At 41.3% G+C, this 26240-nt stretch overlaps 3 protein-coding genes across 5 annotated transcripts; all 3 read right to left on the reverse strand.

Annotated features, from left to right (window-relative positions):
• Positions 1 to 3391: 3391 nt before the first annotated feature.
• LOC115680251 (CST complex subunit TEN1) lies at positions 3392 to 5004 on the reverse strand. The gene is made up of 3 exons (XM_030604024.2): positions 4849 to 5004; positions 3915 to 4068; positions 3392 to 3791 (listed from the first exon to the last, which is right to left on the reverse strand). Exons 1-3 carry the CDS (start codon positions 4956 to 4958, stop codon positions 3672 to 3674), a joined length of 384 nt encoding a protein of 127 aa, XP_030459884.1. The 5' UTR covers positions 4959 to 5004; the 3' UTR covers positions 3392 to 3671.
• Positions 5005 to 5482: 478 nt separating this feature from the next.
• On the reverse strand, positions 5483 to 14776 carry LOC115680314 (phospholipase D zeta 1-like). 2 transcript variants are annotated; one of them, XM_030604123.2, is made up of 20 exons: positions 14574 to 14776; positions 13754 to 13855; positions 13508 to 13623; positions 13284 to 13425; positions 12744 to 12914; positions 11927 to 12118; positions 10948 to 11190; positions 10752 to 10868; positions 9810 to 9949; positions 9587 to 9736; positions 9233 to 9389; positions 8624 to 9151; positions 8410 to 8520; positions 7471 to 7617; positions 7203 to 7400; positions 6715 to 6816; positions 6469 to 6600; positions 6255 to 6320; positions 6112 to 6173; positions 5483 to 6031 (listed from the first exon to the last, which is right to left on the reverse strand). In XM_030604123.2, the coding sequence occupies exons 1-20, from the start codon at positions 14772 to 14774 to the stop codon at positions 5782 to 5784; spliced, it is 3327 nt and encodes a 1108-aa protein (XP_030459983.1). In that variant the 5' UTR covers positions 14775 to 14776; the 3' UTR covers positions 5483 to 5781. The 2 variants fall into 2 exon arrangements, with proteins under 2 accessions (XP_030459983.1, XP_030459984.1); XM_030604124.2 differs by lacking the exon at positions 14574 to 14776 and having other exon boundaries at positions 13508 to 13616; positions 13754 to 13861.
• A 1315-nt stretch (positions 14777 to 16091) lies between these two features.
• On the reverse strand, positions 16092 to 20401 carry LOC115680136 (uncharacterized). 2 transcript variants are annotated; one of them, XR_004005598.2, is made up of 9 exons: positions 20030 to 20401; positions 19737 to 19803; positions 19597 to 19636; positions 19208 to 19340; positions 18847 to 18918; positions 17587 to 17667; positions 17330 to 17391; positions 17102 to 17249; positions 16092 to 16451 (listed from the first exon to the last, which is right to left on the reverse strand). XR_004005598.2 is itself a non-coding variant. In XM_030603871.2 (8 exons), exons 1-8 carry the CDS (start codon positions 20336 to 20338, stop codon positions 17183 to 17185), a joined length of 831 nt encoding a protein of 276 aa, XP_030459731.1. In that variant the 5' UTR covers positions 20339 to 20401; the 3' UTR covers positions 16911 to 17182. The 2 variants fall into 2 exon arrangements, 1 of the variants encoding a protein (XP_030459731.1); XM_030603871.2 differs by lacking the exon at positions 16092 to 16451 and having other exon boundaries at positions 16911 to 17249.
• Between the last annotated feature and the right edge of the window lie 5839 nt (positions 20402 to 26240).

The raw sequence follows: 26240 nt of genomic DNA on the forward strand, positions 1-26240 counted from the left end.
TGGGACTATGTCCACTTTGGGTACCAAATTGAGAAAAAGGCCTCACTTTGGGTACCAAAATGAAATTTTCCCAAAAATAAAGGAAGAGAAAGAATTGTGAAAGTTCAGCTTTTTTTTCTTTAGTGGATCAAAACAACTTCCTCCTCTTTTTTTTTTTTGTTAAGTATTTTTAGCAATATCTTGTCTCAAACCTCTAGGTCATCATTATATATTTTAGGGATAATGATATAAATAATCCATGAACTATGGTCTAATATACAATGTGATCTTTTAACTTTTAATTTGTTTAATGTAGTACCCGAACTTTAGCCTAATGTTCAATTTGGTCCATGGGCTTTTAATTTGTTCAACGTGATTCTCAGACTTTTGATACATGTTCATTGTAGTCTCTGAACTATGTCGTCATTGAACATTTTCACATAATTTATGGATTAAATTGAACATGTATCAACAATTTATGGACGATATTGAATAAATTAAAAGTTATACATTGAGTTAAAGTTCAGGAACTACATTGAACAAATTTAAAGTTCATGGATCACATTATACATTGGGTAAAAGTTTAGGGGCTGTTTGTGTTATTTTTTTATTTTTTTTTATGGACATTATTAATAGGATGCGACGATCCACTAAAGAAAAAGAGCCGAACTAGTGAACTGCTCATCATAGCCACCATTTACCATATACAATTGCAATTTGCTGCATCATGGACTCAATAGTGATGCGGAAATTTGACTAATCGAGACCCACCTTTTGCTTTGTGGAGGTTGTTGGTGCCGAGATCCACGGCTATGCTGCTTTAAGCAAGGCCTATAGTGCATGGGCATCGAATGAGAGCTTAGTTGAGAGCAAATTATTAATAGCCGAAACGGCGGAGGAACCGAACATGGTCGCCTAGTTGCTATCATAAGGGTCCCGCACCCACCCGCTACAGAAATCTTTGTAATCAGGTAGCGTAGCACGAATTTGCTCGGACGTTTGCTCACGACATGAATCGAGCCGTGACCTCGTGAAAGGCGGGCCGATTCCTTTACCACCGGACCAACCGCCTCGGCGATTGATCGGCCCGGGACCAAATTAAGAAAGAAAACCCCCAAAAAAAAAAATCAAGTAGGTGGGGCCGAGTCAAGTCAAGAGGCTCATGATCACCTGGTGGTGGTCCCTGAAGTCCACCTGGATTATGGTGCGGATTCCGACATGCGCATCATCTGTACTACACGAAGCTAAGCCCCAGCTATTTTGGGGCCCGGAAATAGTTTTTTCTATGCATTCTTTTCACGAGGCTTATCAAAAGCTGTCGGTACAAACAGTAATCTTGACCTTTGTAAAACCAAGGAAATGCGGTGGCGATCATGACTTTCTTCTACGTTTAACGTTGCCCTCTTACCTGACGTAAACTAGTGCGGAATGCTCGAAGAGACACTTGTGCGTGTCGTTTGCCGAAGAAACGAACTAAAAAAGAGCAGAATACGTCGCATGAGCCTTACCTTGGAGGGAGAAACAGGCATTTGCGAATGCGAATCCACGGCTCGAACCGGAACATCGTCAGTTTGCTTGGCGACGCGCATGCGACTCGAAATAGAGGGGATCGATTTCCGGTACGGTCCGATCCCACCCAGGAACGGGTCGGTCCTGTCCGGTTCCCGAGCAATCCAATGGGAGATGAAAATTAAAACAAAATGCAACCCCTCGCACACCCAAACTGCTCTTTTCCGGCAATAAGTGCATGAATTTGACCACGTCATGAACCCATTATGATACTAATTGGGTGATTTTGTATTCCCTTTGATAGTTTATAGAATATTCGTAGCGGTTAATTCTATGAGCGGCTCAACGACGTAGCTACGAGCAGGACACGTGAGAAGCGAAGGGAAAGAAATTTGCGTGAGAAATAAAAAAAACATCGGTCCGGTCCGGTTCGCCTCAGGAACCGAGACCAAATCGAAAATCGCCGGTTCCAATTTCATGGAACTAGGAAACCGGACCGACTCTCTCGGGAACCGCCCAATCTTAATTCGGTCGGTCCGTGTTGCTCACTCCTAACTCGCGAGGTCTGGACGGGTCGAGCTCAAATCGGGGATCGGGTCGCGACCGGGCATCGAGAAGGGGGGGGCCCGACTCGCCCCCGCGGTGCGATCACGCCGAGCAAGGTGTCGTCAACATCCAGCGGGCCGGAGTCGCAGCTTTTTTCAACGCGAGTGAGCAGCACCATTCAAAGTGACTCGGAATCGGCACGCACGCGCACCGTGCTCCGTGTGCCGAGTGCGTCTCCCAGGTCGCACGTTGTTCACGAATCCCATCCCCCAAAAGAATCTAGTAATTTCCGAAAACAAAATTAAACAAGTGGAGCAGCGAAAACGACGTCGAGAGAGAGAGAGAAAGGACCCGAAGGTCAAGGACCAAACCACGGCCGCACGATGGTCGCCGGGTCGGTGCGAGAGGGGGCCCCCCCCCCGTCGCCCCGTCGTCGGATGGGGCCCCGGAGCCGGTAGCAAGGTCAAAAGCGAGAGGCCAACGGGAAGTCCGACACGTGGTGCTGGCCAGCAATCCCATGTGGGGCGGTGCACGGGAAGGTGGGGACAGCATCGAGGACTTCGATCAGAGAGGCGAAACCAAATGAAACGTGCGTGGAATCTCTGTGTGATCGCGACGAAAGTTGCAGAGGATTTAGCGCGTGCGCAAAGCGAGCTGCCGACAGTAATTCCCTTAGACACCCTCGTCGCGGCGGTTGGACCTGATTAGAAGGACTGGCGAGATCGCGCGGCCGATCCCGCCTACATTGGGTTGGGTCGTGTAGAAAATCGGATTTAGGTAAAGTGGGTTGTGTAGGTTCGTGCGACTCTAGGCGCTCGCGCCCTTGATTCGCAAAATCGGGTTTAAAGGGGGTTCGTTCGCGATCCACGGCCCCCCACCGTCATAGATTCGAACGAATATTATTCCCCTTGCCACATGCCACGGCAAACCAAAGATTAAAGGTTCATTCGCAATTTCCACATGGTAAATCACAGTATCGGAAAGTGATTCGACTCTAGGGTATGTTTATTTGAATGGAAAAAATTTCAGGGAATTAAGTTTTTCTGAACTTCCGAATGTTTAGTTCGTGGAAAATGATAAGTAAACGGAAATCCATTTAAAATTGAAGAAAATATGGATACTTAAAAGTTAGGGTAATGAATTTCCCGACCTGTAAAAGGAGAAAACGTTTTCCCGAAAAATGATCTTTCAAAAAGCATTTTTATTTATATTTTTCCGAAACAAACACACCCACCGTATATCAAAGAGAGTGCATTGGATGCAAGGCATATATGCTTGGTCTTACTGTTCTGATGCTTTTGTCCTTCGCTTTCAGGCCATCTATACACGGCGAGGTCATCACCATCAGACGGGGAAAGCAGGGAAACTCTCAGGCCATTTTACACGATTTCAATGTGGCAACAATAAGAACGAACACGGAACACCCCGTGCTCAACACCAAAATTCACTTCCAGCTTCCATCACCTAACAAAATATTAATCGGTCCACGCGGGCATAATCCCAGCCACCGTCGCTGTCGTTGACGCCGAGGGGTTGAGAAGAAAACGGTCCGCCGGTTCAAAAACCCTCCAGTTGTTTGACCTTTGTAACTTTCCTAAATGAACTTCCGAAGATCCTCTCTTGGCAAAAAACGCATGTCAAGTCGATTGATACCTCGTGCGTTCGGCCTGAAACTGTCTAACGAGCTGCAAGGACTGGTAGTAGAGGTTAAGGTCGAGGCCATCGACATTTCTACCCACTCGAGCCCGCAACACCGCCTGAAGAGCAAGAACACTTTCGTAAACCAAATGGTAAATACCACCACGCACAATGCACGTTGCCCTCGCTCTCTCTCACCCATTTGCCGGCAAAACTCAAATCTCAACCATGAAAGTTCTCACCTCATTATCAGGTTGAACCTGGAGTTCGCCGATAAACTGGTAGATCGAGCCAACACGAAAATGAAGGTCCCTCAGATGCTGCGTGTCTATCTTCAGACTAGCACCTGCATCAACGATAATCGCTACGGTCGTCTCCACTGAATACTCTTGTAACCTAAAGTGAAAAGCGGATATCAGTCCCTGGAAACCATGGCATTCTGAAAGGAGAAACTGATTTAACAATAGAAAGCGAAAGACATGCACGGCAAACAATCCAATCGACAATGTTCAGATGATTCTCCGGTAGGAACTACCAACAAAGGGAGGAAAAACAAAAGGACAACTCATCCAAACGCTTTTGCCCCGACCTCGCATCTGTCGGCCTTTCCGATTCCTAAACGGTCGGGGCAAAGGCGATTGCTTCATCCCAAGTTCAAAATAAGGATCGTTTGCCGCGGAAACGGAAATTCACTCAACCCAATATCAGCCACATTGACAAGTAATCTAGACAGAATCATCACCTAGGAAAATGTCTGATCCAAGTTCATTACAGGCCCTGCCCTGCCATGTGCCGCGCAGCATCAGTCTTAAACTCCTCATGAAACCCAACACAGTTTCAGTTTCACAAACAATGGAATGTTGATGATAAAGTCGTAACTCTAGTCTAGTCCTAGAGGTATACGAGAGCTGTCACTCCGGAGCTCGGCTTCGCAGCCACGCTACGCAAACCCTAGCTCCTACAAGCTCCATTTCGAGATTCTAAAATCCCTCGGAATTCCTCGCGCCAATAACCCCTCGCGAAAGCGCAAACCAGGCAGCAAATGGAAAATGAAATGGCGGGCAGATCGACGAGAATCAGGGGGGGAGGGAGAAAGCACAGGGGCACAGATTCAACAGATCAATTCAACGGCATTGCGAAGATGGAGGAGGAGGAAGGAAGGACGTGACAGCGTACTTGCCGAGGACGCGAAGAGAAGCCCCGTCGGCGAAGAGCGGAGACGGTGGGCGGAGCTCCTCCAGCGGAACCGGAGCTCCGGATCCGACGGCGGGGCCCGAGGACGCCATCTTCGCGCAGCAGAAGTGACGCTCGGCGATGGCGAGCGCGAGCGCGAGGTTGCGACGGTGACAACCCAAAAACGATTCCCCGTTTGCTCTTCGCGGGCTGCCGCGACTGGGCTCTTGCCCACCACCAGTCAGCCCATGGGCCGTAGCTAGCCCTCATTATTGGGCCCCTCAAAAAATTAAACAAATTAAAAGTCCAGGGCCACGTTGAACAAATTAAAGTTGAGGGACAATATTTTACGTTGGGTAAAAGTTTAGAAAAGTTCATGGACTATTTGTGTCTTTATCCTCTCCAGCTATGACACCGAACGGTGATCGCTTTGCAAGGGCGAGCGCGAGATGGCGACGATGGCACCCAGATGATTCCCCGTTTGCTCTTCGAGGGCGGCAGCCGCAGCTGGGCTCTTGGCCCACCATCAATCATCCCCATAGCCCTCGTGACTGGGCCTCTCTCTCTCGCGTTATGTCACTGAGATGAAGATCTGAGAACAGAACTGAGAAGGACAGAAAGTAGTTTTCATCACTGCTGATTGTGTATACTTACGCAGCAATGGCAATCTCATGTTCATACAAACACACTTCCTGTACATATTATCAAAAAAATTGCATAGATTAATTTGCTTGCTATTTGTACAGACTTTGAATCACAGCCAATGCGGCATTTGGTTAGACTCGTCGACTCGACTCCCATGTTAGCGTTCCTCCCTCCAATTATTGCTTTTGTAATTACTATACAATTTCTTGGACCTACTATAATGATCTAACTTTTTTGAGTATGTATGAATACGAATGTTTTCTCTCCTACAACTGCTACCGTATTTGTTGCTTAATGAAATACTTGCGGCGATGCGTAGAACTCGCCCTCTATCAGCATCGGCCTCAGATCTTCTTGGTTCATGAACTCCAGTGGGAAGGTCACGAGATGCCCCCTGACCAATCTCAGTCTCTCCATTGGGTCCGTCTCTTTGGCGTCTTCGTCGTCGGTGCTCTCCAGCTTCTCGGGTGCGATTCCTAGATCGATAGTGGTGTGCCCGATCTTGTCTTTCCAGTGGGCCATGTTGTGTCTCAATGATGCTCTGCGGCATGGTTAACGTTAGACGAATGAGAGCTTGACTTAAGGAGCAAGGAGTGAGGAGAAGGCTCGGCTGCACCATACCTTGACTGGATGTTGTCATTAGGGATGCAAGCAAACACGTCATGGTAAATTTTGGAGTTCGCCTGCAGAAGGATGATACAATCAATTCATTGCAAAGTCCTACGTAGACCAGCAACCAGATGTTTTGTTCAAACTTGCCGTACCTTTGCAGTTGCCGACCACAAGTCCCTGTACGTTGCATCGGCAATGGGATCCTTTATTTGGTGGATCTGCAAGGATTGTATGCCGGAAGTCACCATTAGATATATGGTCTTGGCATTTGAGGATTTAGACAAAATGATGGTAACTGAGTAAAAACATTGCGATATATTGTATGGAGCATCGAGAGAGTCTTAATCGTGTGATTGGGTCACAAACCTCTCCAGGATGAAGTCCTAAGTGTTCCGACCATAGCGAACACCTGAGACTGTGAGAAAACTTTCCCGCCTTCCACGGCTCTCCATTAATAGATGACTCCACAAACTCCTTATCTTCAATTATTACCCCAATCTGAGAAGAGCAGCATCATTAGTCTCGGTGCAGAGCAAGATGAAAGAAGCGCTGAAGAATCTAAAGAGCAACGAATTGGAGAACTTGAAGAGTGACATAGAGCTAGCTCATTACCTCGGAGTCTCTTGATCCTAGTAAACTCCTATCATTGATATTTGAGGATCCAATAAAGGACACCCGATCATCTATAATCATGACTTTACTGTGCACATACACCTGTAACAAATGATCCAAAAGAACATTCTTAAACAATTTAACTTCATCCTGTCTGACAAATTGAAATTCTACGAAGTTTTGGCTAATGGTTTTTTTTTTCGAGCCAATTGGCTAATGATTAAGAACATATACTTAACAATATCTTCAAGATAATAGTGACACTCAAAACTCATTCTCATGGAACAAACTGCTATATCAAGTAACACCGCCTTCTATTGGACGGCAACACCCTCTCTGAACTAGCTATCATCTACCTAACATGCCACTGCTTGTTTGTACGAGGACAATAAGTTAATGGCCATTAAGCGTGGCCAACAGAATAATTAGTGGGAGAAATAAGAACTAGAGCTCATAATGGATATAAGCAAGAAGCTCCGAATAGATACCTGACTTGTTGCCACGGGGCCCCGATCAGAGAGTCTACCATAAGATCGTAGACCATAGAAGGAAATATAGTCTTCTGTCTTATCACCAAGCGCTTCTTTGAGATTGTGCAATATTGAGGTCTTTCCTCTGCTAATGGTTCGATATTGCCAATGCATAATTGCTCTAACTGTAGCTGCTCCACCATCATCAATGCCTCCCTGTTATTGAGTGTCATGTCAAGTAACTCTCATGTCATATTGATCAGAGAACTAACTGAATAATAAGTACCTGAAATCCAGGTAAAAGAGGTAGGACAATGATAACACGGAAACTGTTTTTCTCTTTGTGTGCTTGCAAAATGCGCTTGTATAAAGCATCAAGAACACGATTCTGTATAGTCTCATCCCTTGCAAGACCTGATATGAAGAATTGATTCTGGAAGCAAGCAAGAAGCCATCAATAAGAGTTGCCATTTTTCCATTAAAAGAGCAAAATTAAGTTGCACATATCCATTGAAAGAAAGAATCTCAATCTTCAAGAAATAAAATGACATTATTGTTGAGACCACCTCCCTGGGTTAAACAATTCATTTTGTTGCACAGTCTGAAGTTTGTTTTGGCCATTTTTTGTAGAAATGTTCTAATTGTCTGTCCGTTTCATCTCCCGGGCTAACTAAAGTCTGTTTTGCTTGGGCTCCTTACTGTCAGCTAAAGCCATAAACCAGCAGCGTTTATTTTTCTGGTTGGTTGTCTCTTTCAAAATCTCTAAAAGACGAAACTTGGCATGTAAAAGAGGATGTCCCACTCCAGGCTAGGTGCAGCTTCAGAGTGCACAATGTAAAATACACGATTCAACCAATGGTTAATGGACATGGAATTGTCATCACATGTTTCAATAAACCCACAAATATATCTGTCGAAAGACTCAGAAAAGCACCTTCCCTCCATGCCTATCTTAGCAGCATAATTTGGTTCTTTACATGGCAAAAGAATTCGATATAGTGGTAGTAGTTGCAAGTGATTCCAAGATCATTTTGAAGAAGAATATGTAGTATCCTTCTTCTTCTTTTTTTATCCAGAAGAACAATATGTAGTTCAAATGGTCTATTTTGCAATAGATGAATGAAGAAAATAAGCCCATACAACGGGAGATCACAAGTATATCCATTGCGGATCCTGTAGATGCCATCAAATCATAGAAGATAATCAGTTACTTTATGATCGTTACCTCTACATAAACAAAGTGCTCCGCTTTCTCTATAAGAGAACAACAAGCCTTGTGAATACTCTCTTCTGTTTGGCTTGTTCCCGCTGACCACTGGCTTGCACTCCTGACAACCTACATATGGCAGAGTTTCCTTGTAGAACTTTTAGCCTCATGCCTAAAACTCGGACAATAACCAACATTCTGGAATTTCAAAAGGTCAATCATGAATATCTACCTGACATCGACAAGTGACGCGTGGACCGACTTGTCCATCTCCAGTTGCCACATCATCGTCACCCTCATCTGAAGTCTCCCGCTGCTCATCCACAAGTATCGTGCTAAATTGTGCAACCTCGGGCAGATTTTCTCTTTCACATTCGAGGCAATCAACTTCATCAACAAAACCTTTCATCTGAGTATCCTTAACAGAATCGTCAGCTTTGGACTTCAGGAAAGTAAGTAAAAGACTTTCGCAAGCAACGGATGGTTTGACATGATGATTCCGGTGTGCATGGGGGCCATTTGGCTTATGGTCAAGATCAAAACTGCTTTGCTGATCAGCTTCTTGTGGTAGAAGTAACGGGATATCATCCAGTGGTGACTCTGAGGAAAAGGAGTTACGCCTGCTATGGCCGTGGTGGTTTTCTTCTGCATTTGTACTTTTGATGCTGATCTCGCTGCTTCTTCCCATATAATGAGGGAGGACCATATAGTGGCGAGGAATGAGTAAAGGGATTGTTTGCTCATTTGGAGCTTTGTTTCTCTGGAAAATGGATAGGTGATTTAATCATATGATATCTTCATGAAGTGAGTGACATAAAGTTGAGTGAAAGTATCAAGGTACCTTGGCATGGTTCCAGCGCTGGACAAAATGCCTAGCAACATCTCGGCAAGGTGGTCCCCAGAGAGCGCAATGTACATCATGCCATGGCATGCGGGGATATTTTTCTCGCTCCAGCTCATCCATCATTGTGTCTTCCCAGGAATTTGGTTCAGATTCTCTAGCCAGACATCAGTAGAGTACTACCATTAGATAGGCATACGGGAAGACACGAGGATAAACTTATTTATGTTAGGTTCTTATCATGAATTTCTGATTGATTCATCTATTGCTTTATTTAAGCAATCGCAATTTGAACATATTTCATACAGTAATTTTATTTCAACCAATAAAAAAAGAAAAAAGAAAACTGGGTACCTGGGATTGTAATAATCCTTTCCAGGCCATATAGAAGGAGGGCAATCGCCCACTTTATGATCAATGGTGTCAAAACGGCCAAAGCATAGATCTAGTCCTCCAAGAAAGCAGATTTGGTAGTCGACAATGACAAGTTTTTCATGGTGTGACCTGACCGGACAAGATTCTTCATTATCTGTTTGGACTGCATCTATATCAGGATGAGCTAAATACAATTGCTTACCATAGATAAACTCCAGTAGACAAGTGATCAGGATATCGCAGCACCTTCACATTCTCATGGATGTCAAGGAGCTTCTTTTTACTATACATACTGTTGATTTTTAAAGCAATAGAAACCTCCTTGTAAAGAAGGATGTAAATCTGCAGGATCAAGAGATACAGGATTACTGGGTGGTCTATTGAGCGTAGTAACAGGTAATCTGAGAGAAGGACAACGAGCAAGGAGAAGTATCCGTTGAAGAAAAAATACTGACGAATGTATTAGTTATTTTCTATAGTTACAATAAGTCTCTATTTATATACATCAGAAACCCAGTTAGAGATAAAACCTATTTAATAGGTAGTTGGAAGCTAATAGATAGCTAATAGCAGGATGACAGCTAATACTAATTAATAGCTATGACAGCTAACTCTACAGCTGGCAAGTAACGCATTCCAACAGTGTCTGATTACATCATATAGAGGTAAGAGGCAAAGGCCTTAGATCTGGCCTCTGCTGTTTGATACGGATGGCCTACTTATTAAACCAAATGAAAGTACATGTGAAATAATTTGAGCTTATGGAATCAACATTAGCTGTAAACATGGCTTAAAAACCTAATATTCATGTGAAAGAAGAGAAAATAGAATATACAGTTGAGAACTCGCTTTGAAACTCTCTAGTCTAGCTCTTTCCCCCTATCAGTGGTGAATCTGATTATATGGACTCCCAAACACAGATTGTGGACAAAGAGGGAAAACCAAAAATTCATCTGAAAAGATTATATCACATTCAATACAATTTCGAGTTACTCTTTTGGGAATAGAGTTGAATCCATTGGAGAAGAAATACTTTATATGGAGAAATATAGTGATGTTAAAAAAATCTCACTAAAAGGTGAAGAAAAGACGAAACCACAAGAGAATGAGTTATGACAGAGGACAGGTTTTTGTGCATCTTCACCTGAACTCCTTGCTTAGCCTTTGCTTCTAGTAATGCATCAAGCCTGGAGGAAGAAAGCTTATCAAAAGGACGTCTCAGATACAATTCAGGGCAAAGCCACCACCCAGTAATGAATATCTGCGAATAGGTAACTCATCATTTCAGCATAAGATGATGAAAATTCTAATCTGTTACAAGTATAGATGAAATGAACAACCTCAAATTTAGCATCTTCTATTGCAGAAGCAACTGCTCCAAAAGCTGCCTCCCCATCTATAAACCACTGAGCCTGACTCCCATCTTCATTCAGACCCCTAGGAGGAGCGAAGGAACCATAGCGATGGGGATGACACCAACCTTCTGGAGGCTTTAGAGCAGCATCACTAATGGCAGAAATCCAATCTCTGACTTTACCGGGACTCGTTGTCCGCAAGTTTATGGAGCGATTCCCACATGAAACCTTTTGATGTTCCAAAACTCTTGTAAATATAATATATAATTGCCAGAAAATAATAACAAAATAACAAATGTCTACAGGAACCGCTTTATGTAATTGTGAAGCCCAAAAATCACTTGTGTCATTATTAGGAGATGTAGAAAACTGACAACAATGATACAATGGCAACCCTCTAGATGCAATTAACCTGCCCATAATATGAGTGTCACTGCAACAGAAAAATCTCCAATACTAAAACTAGTGAAATAAGTAGAAGTAAAATTATCCATCTGGTAGATACGTGTTCTTAGTTTCATCAATGCCGCTAGTTGAGAATTTACTCAAGCAGAATGACAATTTGATAATATCTAACATCTTTCTGCATTCATTTATTAACTGCCTCCATCTAGAAGTTACCGAATCTTGGATTGGTAAAGGTATTGTATTTATGGTCTTGTTTGAATACTAAATATGGAGCTTGAAACTGGAAAAATGGACAGTAAACTTCCGCCAAACTAATTTATAATGCCATAGCCCATACATAATTGCTGGTTTGAGCTTCTTAACTAATTTCACAGTGCCATATACATGTACATGTATCCGAGCACGCAATCTCTCTCCCCCTCTCTCTCACTCACTCACTCACATGCATGCACGAGCACGAAAACAAAGAAGTCTGGAATAATAATTTCTTGGCCTGCTAGTGTCCTTCCAGGGCCAGATTTCCACAAACAAAGAAAGCTGCAAATTCTCACTTTACCTTGAAACCATAGTATAGAGGATTTCGTTCCTTTGTCTGATCAGTCAAGGATAACCGAGAACTTCCTTTTGTATCAGAACTTTCCTTTCCTCGCAAGACCGGTAGTACATCAAAGACAAGTATATCCAAGGGTTCCGTGTCAAGTGGATCTTCCAGAAATGCCAAAAATCCAGGTTTTAGAACAGCCCACACCTATGACAATCAGATGACACAATGATTTCACATAAAGTATGCAAAAAGAGAGTGAAATAGTCTAATTGCATGGACGACAGCATGTAAGGCATAAAAATGTATACCTAAATATCACAAGAGCTCCAAATTGCCCAAGTCCATGAGCAATATATATTGATAATTGAATAAATTAGATTAATGGCGCATCTGAATGTTGACCTTTGCATCAAATTTTTGTTGGTAATCTTCTGCTTTCTTATCGCATGGGTATTTTGTGGAGGCTGATGGTAAATCAGGAATTCGGGACACAACTACAAGGCAAATATATTTAAAAATTCAACTTATATTTATCGGGAAAAGAATGTATACGAATAAGATTTCACAAAATAGAAGGCGACACCAAATCAGAACATAAGGCAACTTTAAGTGTTGTTTCTATTCTGTGAGCTAAGATGCTTAACCATAACATCAGAAACTTATAGTTTAGTTGTAATCAAGCTAAGGTCACGGACATTTTGAAGGTCTAGTAAGTGTTGAATAGTTCCAGAAATAACCACACTTCACAAATAAATAAAAAGATCAATCTGAGTGATCATCTCGAAGACAAAACTGAACCATCTAATTTCAAGTTTAAGGAATTAAATACCTTTTGCCAGCTGTTGCTGCAACAGCCAAACCACTGACAAGGCCAACAACTTATTTCTCTATTGTCCTTTGAGAGTTGTGGTAAATGCTTCACCATTACATAACCTTCTTTCAACTTTGGACCATACTCCGACGAAAATGACAACTTAGAGACCTCCAAAAATTTGCAAACCTGAAAAACATTGGAAAAGCATGAAGCAATATATGGTAGAAAGAGTCCATACAATGCAGGAGGGCAGACTTTTCAGCTTTTATTTTGGTTACATAGTATTATTATCTTTGAAAAAACTAAATGTTAAATAAGTTCATATCTATGCTAAATAAGATTTGTGTAAGAAGATATTTTGGGAAACAAAAATGAAGAGCTTCCCGATGCAATATGAGAAAATTAGAGAGTTGTAGACATCCACACTAAACAATGCCAATTCTTCTCGACCATGCCGACTCAAGCAATGTATGCATTGCAGAAGGAAAGGAAATAGAAAGAACAATTATATATTGGCGTTCAGTAATACAACTGTGGGCATGGTAATGTGCTCACCTCTCGAGAATTTACGATATCCAAGTTCCCCAGAAAGTGGTTCAAATAATTCTGCATGGCCACCTTTGCAGTGTCTGAAACTGTCTGCTGCCTCCCCAGTGATGGGCGTATGATGGGCAAAACAGCTTTTGATGGAACATTCCTATGTAACAAGCTATGTTGTAAGGACTAAGATATCCAATGTAAGGGAATGGTGATAAGATGAAAGGAGCAGGATGGCTCACCTTGCTTTAGACCTCTCTTCAGTATTTAGAGGTACAGCTCCATCATCGGGTTCATCAACATCTGGCACCACAGCCATCTGGTCTACGATGCCTAAGCTTTGAAGCCATTCTTTAACCTTGCAAAAAATTCCTCCAATTAGAACTTTTGACGGTTCAAAAGGGTGATAATAAGCCTTGGACATAATCTAACAAAACAGAACAAAAGATCAGGGGAAATAGAAAATGACTAATGATGTAACTGAGCACCTGTTCTTGCTTCTCATAAAATTCCTCAATAAGGGCACGCTTCTTCAGAGCGAAATGTAGGTAGAGAACTTGTGAAGCTTTCTTCCATAAATGCCACTTAAACTGCAAGGACAATTTTGAATCAAACTGGGCATAGTTCTCTCAAGCATCATAAATGGCTCATGTATCATTAATTAAGTAACAGAATCTTAAAAATTTCTCCTTCAACAGTCTGCATCCAACTGTTATAATAAAGAAGATGGCGGTCTTTACAAATCAATTTTCATTTCTCGGGCGGGCATCCACTTTTGGCAACTATACACACATCTTTTCATCACTCCAATGCTGCATTCCTCAAGCTCTCAATTCTCATTCCTAAATTCTACAAGTTAGCAAAGTCGCACGAATTAAATGCGTGAATTACTTCAAGCTGTTACGTTCGCCAAAACACATGCATCCGAATAAATCGAACTTTGGTAGAGGACACATGCAAAGATTGCAAAATCTATAAACACCATTTCGATGAATAAGGTACAGAAAAATTAAATTAGCATCTTCACCAATGTTTACATAGTTAGACCTAACTTAATCCCAAAGGAAATACATCATGGACGCAAACAGCTGAAACCCAACACGCATCAAATGTCATCGTTCTTTCATATTTTCCCAAAAGAGTTAAAGCCGGCAAATCTCAACATGACCTCCTCCTCCACATTCCCCAAAAAACCAAGAATCGCAAACGAGAAGGGTGTGTCCATACGAAAGCTCAACCGCTTACGAAACAGAGCCGTTATCGGATTCCCACTTCACGACATCAACAAGAACCGACGAGAAGGATCACCTGTCTGTACTGCAATTCGATGGTGTAGGAGAGGAGCATGGGGCTGAACTCGCCGGTCTCCGGCCGCGACACGGAGACGATGGTGGCCGCGGGGAGCTCGTCGAAAATCCAGTCCGATTCGAGGCACTGCCGCTGCGACGCGGCCCGAGGGACCGCCCCCGCCACCGCGGCCCCCTCGTCGATGAGCCGCTCCGTCGACATGATCGAAACGAATCCCCCCCCCCACCCCACCCGATCGAGCCGCCGCCCGGTTCAGCTCCGCACGCCCTCCTCGGATCGCCGGGCGCGCGGCGGGGGACAGGGCGGGACGGCGGAGAGAGCGAGCGAGCGAGCGAGCGAGCGCGAGATCGCGTGACGTAACAACACAGAGAGGGAGGGAGAGAGAGATTTGCGGGGGAGTTGGAGTGTGAGAGAGAGAGAGAGAGAGACGGGAACGGGGGAGGTTCGGGGGAAGAGGACGTTTGGTAGTTTTTATAGTTTGCAGGGAAGAGATGGCGCTATTTTTGACAGGGCCAGAGGCTGCTTTTTGTGGGTCTGATCTGATGTCATCTGCGCTGCACAGAGAGAGAGAGAGATTCAGACAGAGGTGGGGGGTCGTTTTTTGAGACCGTTACCTGCGGTGACTTCGGACTTTGGTGAAACCATGTCCCGTTTGGACCAAAACTTATGGGAAGAAGAGCAAAATGTCGCATGCATGCAACGTGCGCCGTTCCAAACTCAAATCTTAACATCATCTCGATTCTATAATCTATTTGTTTCGTTTTGGCTACGTGGTTCTAGTTCTCGATTTCGTCCGACCATCGTTGCAACCTTGGCGATGTAGAAATCGTATCCTGAAAATGTAAGATGAACCCATGCATGGATTTGTACTTCGATTAGCCTCGGGTTTTCCCACGAGGATTTTTCGAATGGGAAGGGGGTAGTATCGTACGCAGGTAGGACGGGGTGAAATGGCGGACACGTGTCGAGACGGCAAGGGGGTAGCACGGAAAGGTCCGATCACCCGCGACAGGGCGAGACGCAACTGGAAAGTGGCGCAGTTCCGATTCCGTATATTTTATTCGCATATCGCCGAACCTCCACGCTGTCCCAAACTGACGGTCAGGCGAAAGTACGGCTCTGCCCCTACCCTTATTCCCGAATTCCCACCAAGTCACTGGGGTCTTTTGGGCAAAAAGCCCCCCCCAATGTTCCCAGACGCGTGGCCTTCCTCCCAAACGTGGGGTTTTGCTTGCAAGAAACGTACAACGTTAACTTGAGAAAACAGTTAAAGCCTGGACCACTGTCTCTGCATTTGAAGCACAAATACTGCCTGTACAAGTTCAACGGGAGGTCAAATCAAAGTAGGCCCATCAAGGTCGATTTGGCAGGGAGGGGGCTATCTCGGTCATTTCAGCCCCACCCCCCAAGCCAAATTGGGATTCCAAAGCAGCATATGCTGTTTCGGGATCAATTGGAAGAATATCCTGCCTGCTATTTTGTGCTTTGGAGCTGAGAGAATATGCTGCAAAAGCAAAATGATTGCCACCCCTTAAAATAACCAGGGACGGCTTTTGGTATTTATATTAACCAATCATTGCAGGGTCATGAATCAGCACAAGTAAGGAAGGAGAATCTGCCAAAGAACTTGGTTGGAGGATGCTTTTGTGCTTCCAGCTCCAAATGGATATAACAGGGTCTAAGACATCTGCAGCTCTCGCTCTGCCCAGCATCAGAAAGTTATCGTGGGCGGCTGCTTCGACCCGCTCGTGCGAATAAAAAACTGTTAAAAAAAGTTAATAAAAGCACGCGCACGCGGCGCTCTGAGGACAATTACCCCGGTTCCTTTGGCGAGTCTTTCGTCGAACGTCCCGGAACGGAACTCCTTTAGAGGATATGCTGCAAGGTAGAACAAGCACGATCGCTGTTATGCAGCAATGAGAAGTTTGACACGACAGGGGAATATCGACACAAACTCGATCCGAACGGAGGGGATGTTCGGTGTTTGTTCAACGTGTTACTTATCATCATCAAACTTTAGATGTAGATAAGTCGTTTAACTTTAATAATTTGACTTTTTCCAACTTGATGTTTGAGAAAAGATCGATTGGTACTCCAAAGCCAAACAAGATAAGCTTTATTGACTATGAACATTTCAACTCGTCATATCAGCAGCAAAGAAGGTCGGCCAATTTAGGTTTTCATGTGCAGGGTGCCGATGTAGCGTATATGTGACATGGACGGCTCCTTCAAAAACGACGTCACGATATGCTAAGAATATTCGGGCAATATAAGGCATCATTCTCATATTTATTATCAGAATGCCTGGCTCAATTTGGAAAGAAAGCTTTGGACATGCACGTGATCATTTCTCCAGTTTATTATCATAAACTGTCTGCTAAATAAGCTTGTCAGACTCTCCAAAGATCCAAGCTTGCGGTACTCATGACAAATAAGCAATCTCTCATTCAAATAAAAATGAGGAGAAGAACCGTGGGAGGCATGATGAATAATTAAATAAGTTGCTCTTGGAAGGACTAAGTACTCACATGAACCAGCAGAGCTGAGCGCCTAAAGATCAGATATGCAAGCTTCTAAATCGTTCTAGTTAACCCTCAGCAATGTGATATTTAAGTGGAACTCCAATCTCTGCAAAGACGGTGAACCTTGGCCAGTGAAGCCATATAATCATCTGACCTGAAACAAGCCACATATGAGTATGATATTCTGATGGAGTAGTCACAAACCAAACTGCATGAGCTATCTTCCAATCTTACTTTTCTCCATAAGGGGACTGACACGCAGCAATGATACATCGTTTAGCCCCTTCTGGCTTGTTCTGTAATGTCAAAGCATTGTCATGATTTCAGTTGCGCAAGGGAAGATAAACAGCTAGAGTGCTCAATTAGTGATTTAGCGGTGATCCAAGAAACCTCCTAAAGCAAAAGCGTGATGATATTTTCACGCAAGAGGGTCTTCCTCTAAAGGTTAGGACCAACTAATTGCATAAAGTTTCCATGGGTTGAGAGCAAACCTCAGCTTCGTAATAAAGGCCAGCATACAAAGAAGCATAGAAGTACTCACTATCCCGTCCATTCAGAAATCCAGCAACAAGCTACAACGGAAACAAATAACAACAATGAATTTTGCGAAGAAATGTTACATCCTGAAGGCATCAGGTTTGACTGCAAAAGGCATTAAGGATCACTTAATATTTTCTCGCCTGGCTTTAATTATACTTCCTGGTCCCTATTCCATCTATAAACATCCCCATTTTGCTATGAACTTATCAGCAGCAACTGGTCGTGAAGAAGTTAATTTTTCAAATTGCAACAGGGGAGTAATATGATCTTCATGTAACATGAGAAAATAACAAGCACATGAGAGCATGCGCATGTTGAAAAGATTGGAGGATGTTATTCTATTAGGAAACAGTAACAGATTACAATGTCCCCTCATTCTCCTATGAAGCTTTATAAGTTGTCTCACTGTCTTAATGTCGATAGACTGGTACTGTATTCCTGCATGAACTACGAGTTCAGTATTCACTTGGCGTCTGAACTGAGAAATGCAAGACTTAGTTTCCACATTTTTTCTTTATTTTTTAATTATCCGGTTCAGCCCACCAAGCAGGAACATTTTAGTAGTTTTAAGCATCAACTTCAACTCTGTTTCTTCGACTTCAACTGAGTCTGCATTTATTTTCAGACAGAAGCACCAGTAAGTTCCAACTTTTGTTCAGGACATTCAGTATCAGAGAAAACTATAAAGAAGATCCGGAAAGAAAGAGTGCATACACCATCCCAATAAGCAGATGAGCTCGGAAGCACGCAATGGAATAACCGGAGTGCTCACCAATCGATAATCTTTAACCCTCTCCAATTTAAACAACATTAGGTCCTAAAAGTAGGTAGAATCTTGATTATCTCATAACATCAGTTCAAGCCCTGAGAAATCAGCAAAGGAACTAAGATATACAGGATTCTTAGCTATCTACCAGAACTAGAGAAAATCTGCCCACCAATTTACCCAGAGAAACAGAAACCAAATGTTTAGAAATTATAGAAGCCAAGATTGACTAAATAAAATGTCAAGGGGAAAGGCCAGAAAGTGTTTGCACGGGAGGTCCTTTGAAAGGCATATTCCTAAATTCAACAAAGAAGCTAAAGAAATAGAAAGAGAGTAACTGTTTCCGCATAGATCTTTCCGAAGAAGTAAAGAGATGCAATCAACACATCCTAAAATCTTATGCAAACTAATTTCAGTTCCAAAAAAATATATTCGGGTTGAGCACCTTTTCTGGATCTCCCCCATCTTTAAACAGGTTATATGCCTCCCGCATTACAGGTCGTGGATCCCTCCCCACCTACAATCATATACAGAGCTTTTATTGAAAATTAGTCGTGTGGAAATTTCTTTTTCAGCAAAGTAAATGCAAGTAGAAAGCCATTACAATATTGCAAGAGGTACCATAAGCATGTTTTGTGTACACCCAATCTGAAAGCATGAGGTCAAACACCCAAAATTCAAGGCAATAGCTAAACTCCAACGATGAGTAACATTCTTAGTCTGGCCCGCTGGAAGAGTTAGCTTATGCACTATTTTTTCAACATTGCGATTTTACTACACTTGCTGGACCAAGAAAAGGCACTTACCTCGAGAAATCTTTTCCTTGCTTCATCCACTCCATAAAGTTGAGCCTCACAAAGAAAACACCATATTGATTCCTCAGTGTCATTTGGATTTTGTGCAACATCTATTCTGAACTGCTCTGCACCTTCTTCGAACCTTCATAAAAATAAACCTAAACTAAGGATCAGACTGTTCTTACATCCTAAATTCAAAAAGCATCGGCCTCACTTGAATTTCCACGAAGATGGTGGGAGAAAATAGAACAGAAATGTAGAGAGATCGCATGAATACTGAAAGGCTCAGGAATTTAAAGCGTGTTAGCATAACACAACTTTAACAAGCATTCACACGCAGAGGTAATAGGTGCACCAGGGTTGGTAGTACTCAAGCTGATAAAGCATCATTCAATTACCTATCGAGATAGTAAAGTGACAGCCCTCTTTGCCAAAGATCTAAACACACCAAAAGAAGTCCTCCGGTTATGCACAAAAACATCATGACATTAGCAAGAAGAATCTGCAGAGCACTTCTCGCAAAATTCGAGCAACTTACATGCCTTTTGACGAGGATCCAGCTCTATCGCCTTATCAAATTCCATCAAAGAACCAATAACGTCCCCCTACAGGAGACTGAAGAAAGATTAAGCTCGTACACAAGATGACAGCATATGGCAAGAACCACTATGCCGACGTCCTAATTAACCTATAAAATCCACGACCACTGAGCTAATCACCATCGAACCGAACAAGCATGCTGAAACAGAGACATTATTGGCAAACACAAGAACCCAGCATGACAACTACCAAAAAAAGAAAGGAAAACAAAATGATAGAAATCGCAGTGACCTGTCTGAAGAGCAGCATTCCCCGTCGAACAGCGAGAACCGCTTCGCGGGCATCGTTGCCTCCTCCACCTCCTCCGGTGAGGGCCTCCCAGATGCCCGAAACAGAAGGAAGGAACAACCTTCGAGACACGGTCGTGATGGGGTTCCGGTGATACTGAATCACGGTCCAAGAAACGGAGCTAAAAGAGCGTGACAACTTGGGGGCTCTGGGTGTGGTGGTGGGAAGTGACGAGGGAGATGAAGGTGGTGGTGGGTTGGAGAAGTGGGAGGGATGGAGGACTGCGGGCTTAAGCCTGTTGACCGACGCCATGGATTCACAGAGCGAGCGAAGATTGCTCCGATGGTTTTCTTGGTTTTTGGGAGACAAAGATAAGGCGCCAAAAACCAGGGCTATTGAGATTTTCTGTATTTATTTATTGGGATAGCACCACGAAAAACTTCAAATTTATGAATTTATGACAAATTTACCCCAAATTCCAGTATACTCGTAACAAATTTACTCTTCATTAGTTTCTGTTAAATTTTATCGTTAAATTGCTGTGTTGGATGACACGTGACAGTTGACAAGTGTACAGATTTAGGATTTTATCCTCAATTTGTCACAGGTGTACTAGTTTATGATTTTTCGTGAGATTAATTTAATTTAACGAAAACTAATGGAGGGTAAATTTGTCACAAGTGTACCAATTTGGGGTTTTTAGTGATCAAAAAATTAGTTTTGGGTAAATTTATCATAAGTGTACCAGTTTTGGGTTTTTGATAGTAAAAAAATCAGTTTGGGTAAATTTATCACGAGTGTACCAATTTAGAGTTTTTCATGATACTAACCCCTTTTTATTTTATCTTGGGACAATACTAAAATAATCCGTGTGCTGAATTTTCATATTTGTCCCCCGAACTTTAATTTTTGTGCAATTTGATCCTTACTCTTTGGATCAAACACAAATTCGTTCGTTAATTTGATGCGCAGAGCCATGAAGCTATTTCTTAGAACAACGATACAGAGAAATAAATAATCTTATCTCACTTCATCTCAATATAGAAAAATTAAAGATGATAATATGCATCGTTGATAATTAAAATGCGATATCGCTGGTTGATTGCCCGACAAGTCTCCTATTTTGTGAGCAAATATGGTCAAATTCGAATTTATATTCATATTTTATGCTAAAAATCATCCATGTCTATCTAAAATCTTGCATGCACCTAAAATGCCCTATTTGGTTCAACATTGAGAAAATGTTTTTGCATTCCGAAAGTATCTTTGAATGAAGGGGCATTTGGTAAAAGCAATAGTATTTGGATAACTCATATTGATGTATATTTTGTAAAGCATCTTTGAAGCGAAAAAAAAAAGGAAAAAGAAAAAAGAAAAGAAAAACAAAGAAAAATAGATCTAAGTGAGCATTGCAGAGGCAACGACTAAGCGAGCTTCACCAACGTTGACCACAGGCAAACATCGATGGCAACTGTCGGCTGAGGTTGCACGAACTTAGATGAGGCAACCCTGCGGTCACACGCGACTTCGACAAAGTGAAGAGACTTCACTAGTGATTTGTAACATCAATTCTAAGGTTTTTGCACGAACTTAGATGAGGCAACCCCTGCGGTCACACGCGACCTCAACAAGGTGAAGAGGCTTCACTAGCGATTTGCAACATCAATTCTAAGGTTTTCTAATTTGGAGATTTGCAACGTTGGAGCTTCACCGGCGAAGACCATCCGGGCTCTTTGACCATCCGTAACCTAGGCAATGGTCGTCGAGGATGCGCGACGTGACCACGGTTGAAGGGCTAGATTTGGTCGCTTGACCGTCAACCTTGACCTCGACCCACAATAGCTCAGACAAAGACAGCAGTTCCGGCAAAGATGAGGGCTTGCAGCATGCGTGACTCTCAACCTCGACGACGGGCGACCTCACCCTAGACATCAACTTCAATGATGAACCAAGGAGCTTAAGGAAGATGAATAGTGTTTTTTTAGGAAAACGTGGAACACACAATTATCAATGACGATAATATTGAAAAGAAAAAAAAGTTATTAAACCCCCACAATAACATTACGAAATTGCTGAAAGCCCCTATTACTTTGGGTTTTCAGCTTTCCTAATGCTAGTATTTTTGGCCAATGGGATCCCAGAAATAATTGCCAAACACCTCTTATTTTCCCCAAGAGGCTTTAGTGGCTCAAAACTCATTGGGAAAGCTGAATCAAACGGGTTATTAGTGCTAGCAAAGGAACTAGTACTAGAGTCGACTTTTAAATTTGGTGTCCGCACTCGAAAAGTCATCCTTGGCCCTAATCAATAAAAAGGCACAAGTGTATTCGAAGTTTTCAAAATTTATCATGAAAATGCAATCAAATCTTGAAACTTGTTTAATTTGACCTTGCCTGGGGCCAACGAGGATAGTCGAGCTTTGAAAAGCCCAAGTGACCTTCGCCAGCCCTTCACGATGGTTGTGGCGGCGACCATCGACAAGGGCTTGGCCATAGCCGCTAGTTGCGGGTCTATTTTTGTTTTTATACAATTTTTTTATCTTATTTTTTCAATTTATTATAAAAAAATTAAATTTGGGATAAAACGACGACGTTTTAGTCTTAATGAGAGATAAAATATTAAAATAAGCCACGTCAAGTTAGACGATGCTAACTTAAGGTCTCGATTAAACCAATTTGACAAATTTTAGGACGTGATTGCATTTTTTGCAAGCTTTATGACTCAATTGTACTTTCGTGACAAGTTTTAGGACTTTCGGTGAACATATCCAATCTTTTTTACTTTTGGCTTTTCTATTTCGATTTTTTTCCTTTTTCTTCTATTTTTTTTTATTTTTTTCATAGCATTTCTTTTTAATTTTTCAAGCTTTTTTTGCAACGTTGTGCTTAGTTTGTGCCACATCATTATCACTCGTATTCGAATAACATTAAAAAAAACGACCTCAACATTTTTCTTTAACCAAATTGGATGAAGCTAATAAAAGGGCTTAATTGTACCAATTTGACAAGTTTATGATTTGATTGCACTTTTTCAAAGTTTTGAAATTTAATTGCATTTTTTCGACTATTTTTTATATTTTAATTGCATTTATCTTTTATATATACTAAATGAAAAGTCAACTTTTGAATTTGATATCCGCCCCGAAATAGTCATCCTTTTACAGTGTTTCCCCGATGCAATACTTGCACCTGCCAAGCACACTGTACACATCAAACCTCTATCCCTATTTTGGGGTAAAATAGGGTAATTACCAAATCATAAACCAATTGCAATTGCACTAATTCAATCATAAATATTTTAATTGTGCTAATTTAATCCCAAACGTTTTAACATTTCATTAATTAAGTCAATCCGATCAATTATGGCAAAAAATCTCTGATGTAGATACCAGCTGTCTTGCTTGGTACGGTCGACGCTAAGATAGACATTTTTTACAATTTAAGAAAAAATCAAATTTTAATTTTTTCTTTCCTTTTTTTTTCCTTTCATTTTGGCCTCTTGCGGCCAGCGAGGTTGTGATGGCCTCGTCTAGGGCCTTCTTGGCCCCGCCAACTATGGGCAAGGTGGCCCTTGCTGGCCAAAATGAAAGGAAAAAAAAACAAAAGAAAGAGAAAAATAATAATAAAAAGTAAAGAAAAGAAACAAGAAATTACTAAAACATAATAATAAAATAATAAAATAATATTTTAATTGTGCCAATTTAGTTCCAAACGTTTTAACATTTCACCAATTGAGTCAATCCGATCAATTATGGCAAAAAATCTCTGATGTAGATGCTAGCTGTCTTGCTTGGTACGGTCGGCGCGAATATAGACATTTTTTACAATTTAAAAAAAAATCAAATTTTTTAATTTTTTCTTTCTTTTTTTTTTCCTTTCATTTTGGCCTCTCGCGGCCGACAAGGCTATGATGGCCTCGTCTAGGGCCTTCTTGGCCCCGCCAAATGTGGGCGAGGTGGCCCTTGCTGGCCAAAATGGAAGGAAAAAAAACAAAAGAAAGAGAAAAATAATAATAAAAAGTAAAGAAAAGAAACAAGAAATTACTAAAAAATAATAATAAAATAATAAAATATTATTTAAAAATGTCCACGTTAGTGCAGGCTATTCCATCTAATATGACTAACGTCCACATCAGCGAGTTTCGCCCATAATTGGCTGAGTTTACATAATTAGCAAAGTATGAAAATGTTTAGGACTAAATTAATATTATTGAAAGGTTTATGACTGAATTAGTACAATCGCAATAAATTTAGATCTTGTAATTTCCCCTCCCTATTTTCTCCCCCAAAATCCACCTACATCCATTCTCAACATCAAATTTCAAACGGCTATTCTCATTGACCCAAACTCGTCACGCTTTTATCATAATTTTAAATTAAAAAAGCAAGGATTTAGTCAATATTTCAAATTTATTGCTAGTTTCATATTGCGAGAGTACTTTTTTTTTTCAAAACAAAAGGCATAAAGAAATTAATGTCTCCAAACATAAGCATAACATGCTTTTATTTTTCTTTATTTATAACCCGGTGCATGCGTTCCCGAAAAATAAAATAAGAAGACGAAAATGGAGTTTTGAATTTTACTAACCTAATGTTTTTTTTAGCCCTTAATATATTTTCTTTATAAAGCCAACATTACAATATAATTAATTACCTCTAGCTTCCCCAGCATATGATTTTATTTCGAATGTCAAGTGGGCATCCTAATTTTTGTACGAGGAATCTCTCTATCATGCTCAATTAATTTAATATATAATGTTATATAATACAAATAGAAGTTCCTATTTCTTCCCTCAATATCCTCGATAGTTTATTTTTCCGACGACAACAACCTTATTTAAAATATTTAAAATCTTAAATTATCTTTCTTCTTCCACGTATTTTTTTTTTATAATTAGTGTAATGTGCGGTTCAAAATTTGGGTCGTAGTGTTAATGTCAGCATCAAGACATTTGACAAGTCAATATTCCAAGTCAACTTATAGTTTAAGGAACGAATCACCACATAGTCTTATTAAAGAAAGATTCATTTCTAGCTGGCTGCCAATATACATATGCATGTACTTCTCTGTATATGAAAGAACGTATGTCAATGAAAAAATAAATAAAGTGAAAATGGTTAAACACGATAATAATAAATAAAATCGTTTGAAGCTTCCGTGCATTTTGCAAATAAAGTTGAACAGTTACAAAATAAGAAAAATTTAGATTCAGATTTGATGATTGGAACTTGGAAAAATTTCAAATAAGAGGTTAAAGTATCCTCATTTTCTCAAATAAGAATCGTCCCTCCCACCTCTAGCCCCCATCGCCGGTGGGGCAAAGGTGATGGCCGGTGACCCTTGTTGACCAGAGGCGAGGGCTAGCAGGCCCTCACAAGAACTCTCCTAGTTAGGGTCGGCGACCCTCACCACTACCATTGCCCCGGCGGCAATGGGGCGGCGGCCACAGGCGGAGGGCCTCTGTGTGTGTGTCTCTCTCTTCCAAGTTTTAGTTTTTTTTTTCTTTTTGAGTTTTTTTTATGGAAAGAAAAAAATAGAAAAAGGAAAAAAGAAAGCAAAAAACGAAAAAATTTAAAAAAGATGAAAATGCCCTTGAACTGCTGGTGAGGTCAAGCCCTTTTTTGAGATTGACATGACCACTTCAGACATTTATTTAAAGCAATGTCCACTTCAAATTCTTATTTGAGAAAATAAGGGTACTTTATACCTTTATTTGAAACAAGGTTCACTTCAGATCCTTATTTGATAAAATGAGGGCACTTCCAGCTCCTATTTGAAATAAGATTCACTTTATATCTTTATTTGAGAAAATGAGGACACTTCGAACTCTTATTTAGAATTTTCCATAGGAACTTGAACTCAATTCTCCCTTGTTTGATGACGTAGAACTCTAATTAAACTTTAATAAGATACCCAGCTCTCATGGAACTTCCATCGTAAATTTTTGGTTAAAAATGATTTTTGAGTTATTATTACATCCATCTTCGATTTTAAATTTTTTTTCTTTACGTTAATTGTTAAATAGATGGCACACGTACCACCACGTGTTAGGAGTTCATATTAATGTCATCCATGTAATGAAAAATGTATAGAAAGCCTTATTTTAATGATATTTCCTTTCAGATCGCGTTTCATGATTTTTTTTGGAAGATAAAGGAGCAAAACTATAGAGACATAGTACAGATAATAAATATTGTCCTAAATGCATATATATG

This window comes from Syzygium oleosum, unplaced genomic scaffold (assembly GCF_021117445.2).
Source record: "Syzygium oleosum isolate NSW1041296 unplaced genomic scaffold, Sole_v2.1 Sole_v2.06, whole genome shotgun sequence".
NCBI lineage: Eukaryota > Viridiplantae > Streptophyta > Magnoliopsida > Myrtales > Myrtaceae > Syzygium > Syzygium oleosum.

Bases quoted from the DNA above. Each gene is read 5' to 3' on its own strand.
- LOC115680251 (XM_030604024.2), bottom strand. From the start codon at position 4,958: ATGGCGTCCTCGGGCCCCGCCGTCGGATCCGGAGCTCCGGTTCCGCTG. The intron at 4,069-4,848 runs GTACGCTGTCAC...TTTTCACTTTAG, and splicing joins TCTCTTCGCGTCCTCGGCAA to GTTACAAGAGTATTCAGTGG. The intron at 3,792-3,914 runs GTGAGAACTTTC...CTTGCTCTTCAG, and splicing joins AGGTTCAACCTGATAATGAG to GCGGTGTTGCGGGCTCGAGT.
- LOC115680314 (XM_030604123.2), bottom strand. From the start codon at position 14,774: ATGTCGACGGAGCGGCTCATCGACGAGGGGGCCGCGGTGGCGGGGGCG. The intron at 9,390-9,586 runs GTACCCAGTTTT...ATGTCTGGCTAG, and splicing joins AAGGATTATTACAATCCCAG to AGAATCTGAACCAAATTCCT. The intron at 6,601-6,714 runs GTAATGAGCTAG...TGCTCTTCTCAG, and splicing joins TAGGATCAAGAGACTCCGAG to ATTGGGGTAATAATTGAAGA.
- LOC115680136 (XM_030603871.2), bottom strand. From the start codon at position 20,338: ATGGCGTCGGTCAACAGGCTTAAGCCCGCAGTCCTCCATCCCTCCCAC. The intron at 19,637-19,736 runs GTAAGTTGCTCG...TGGTGTGTTTAG, and splicing joins GGATCCTCGTCAAAAGGCAT to ATCTTTGGCAAAGAGGGCTG. The intron at 19,341-19,596 runs GTAATTGAATGA...ATTTTTATGAAG, and splicing joins TCACTTTACTATCTCGATAG to GTTCGAAGAAGGTGCAGAGC.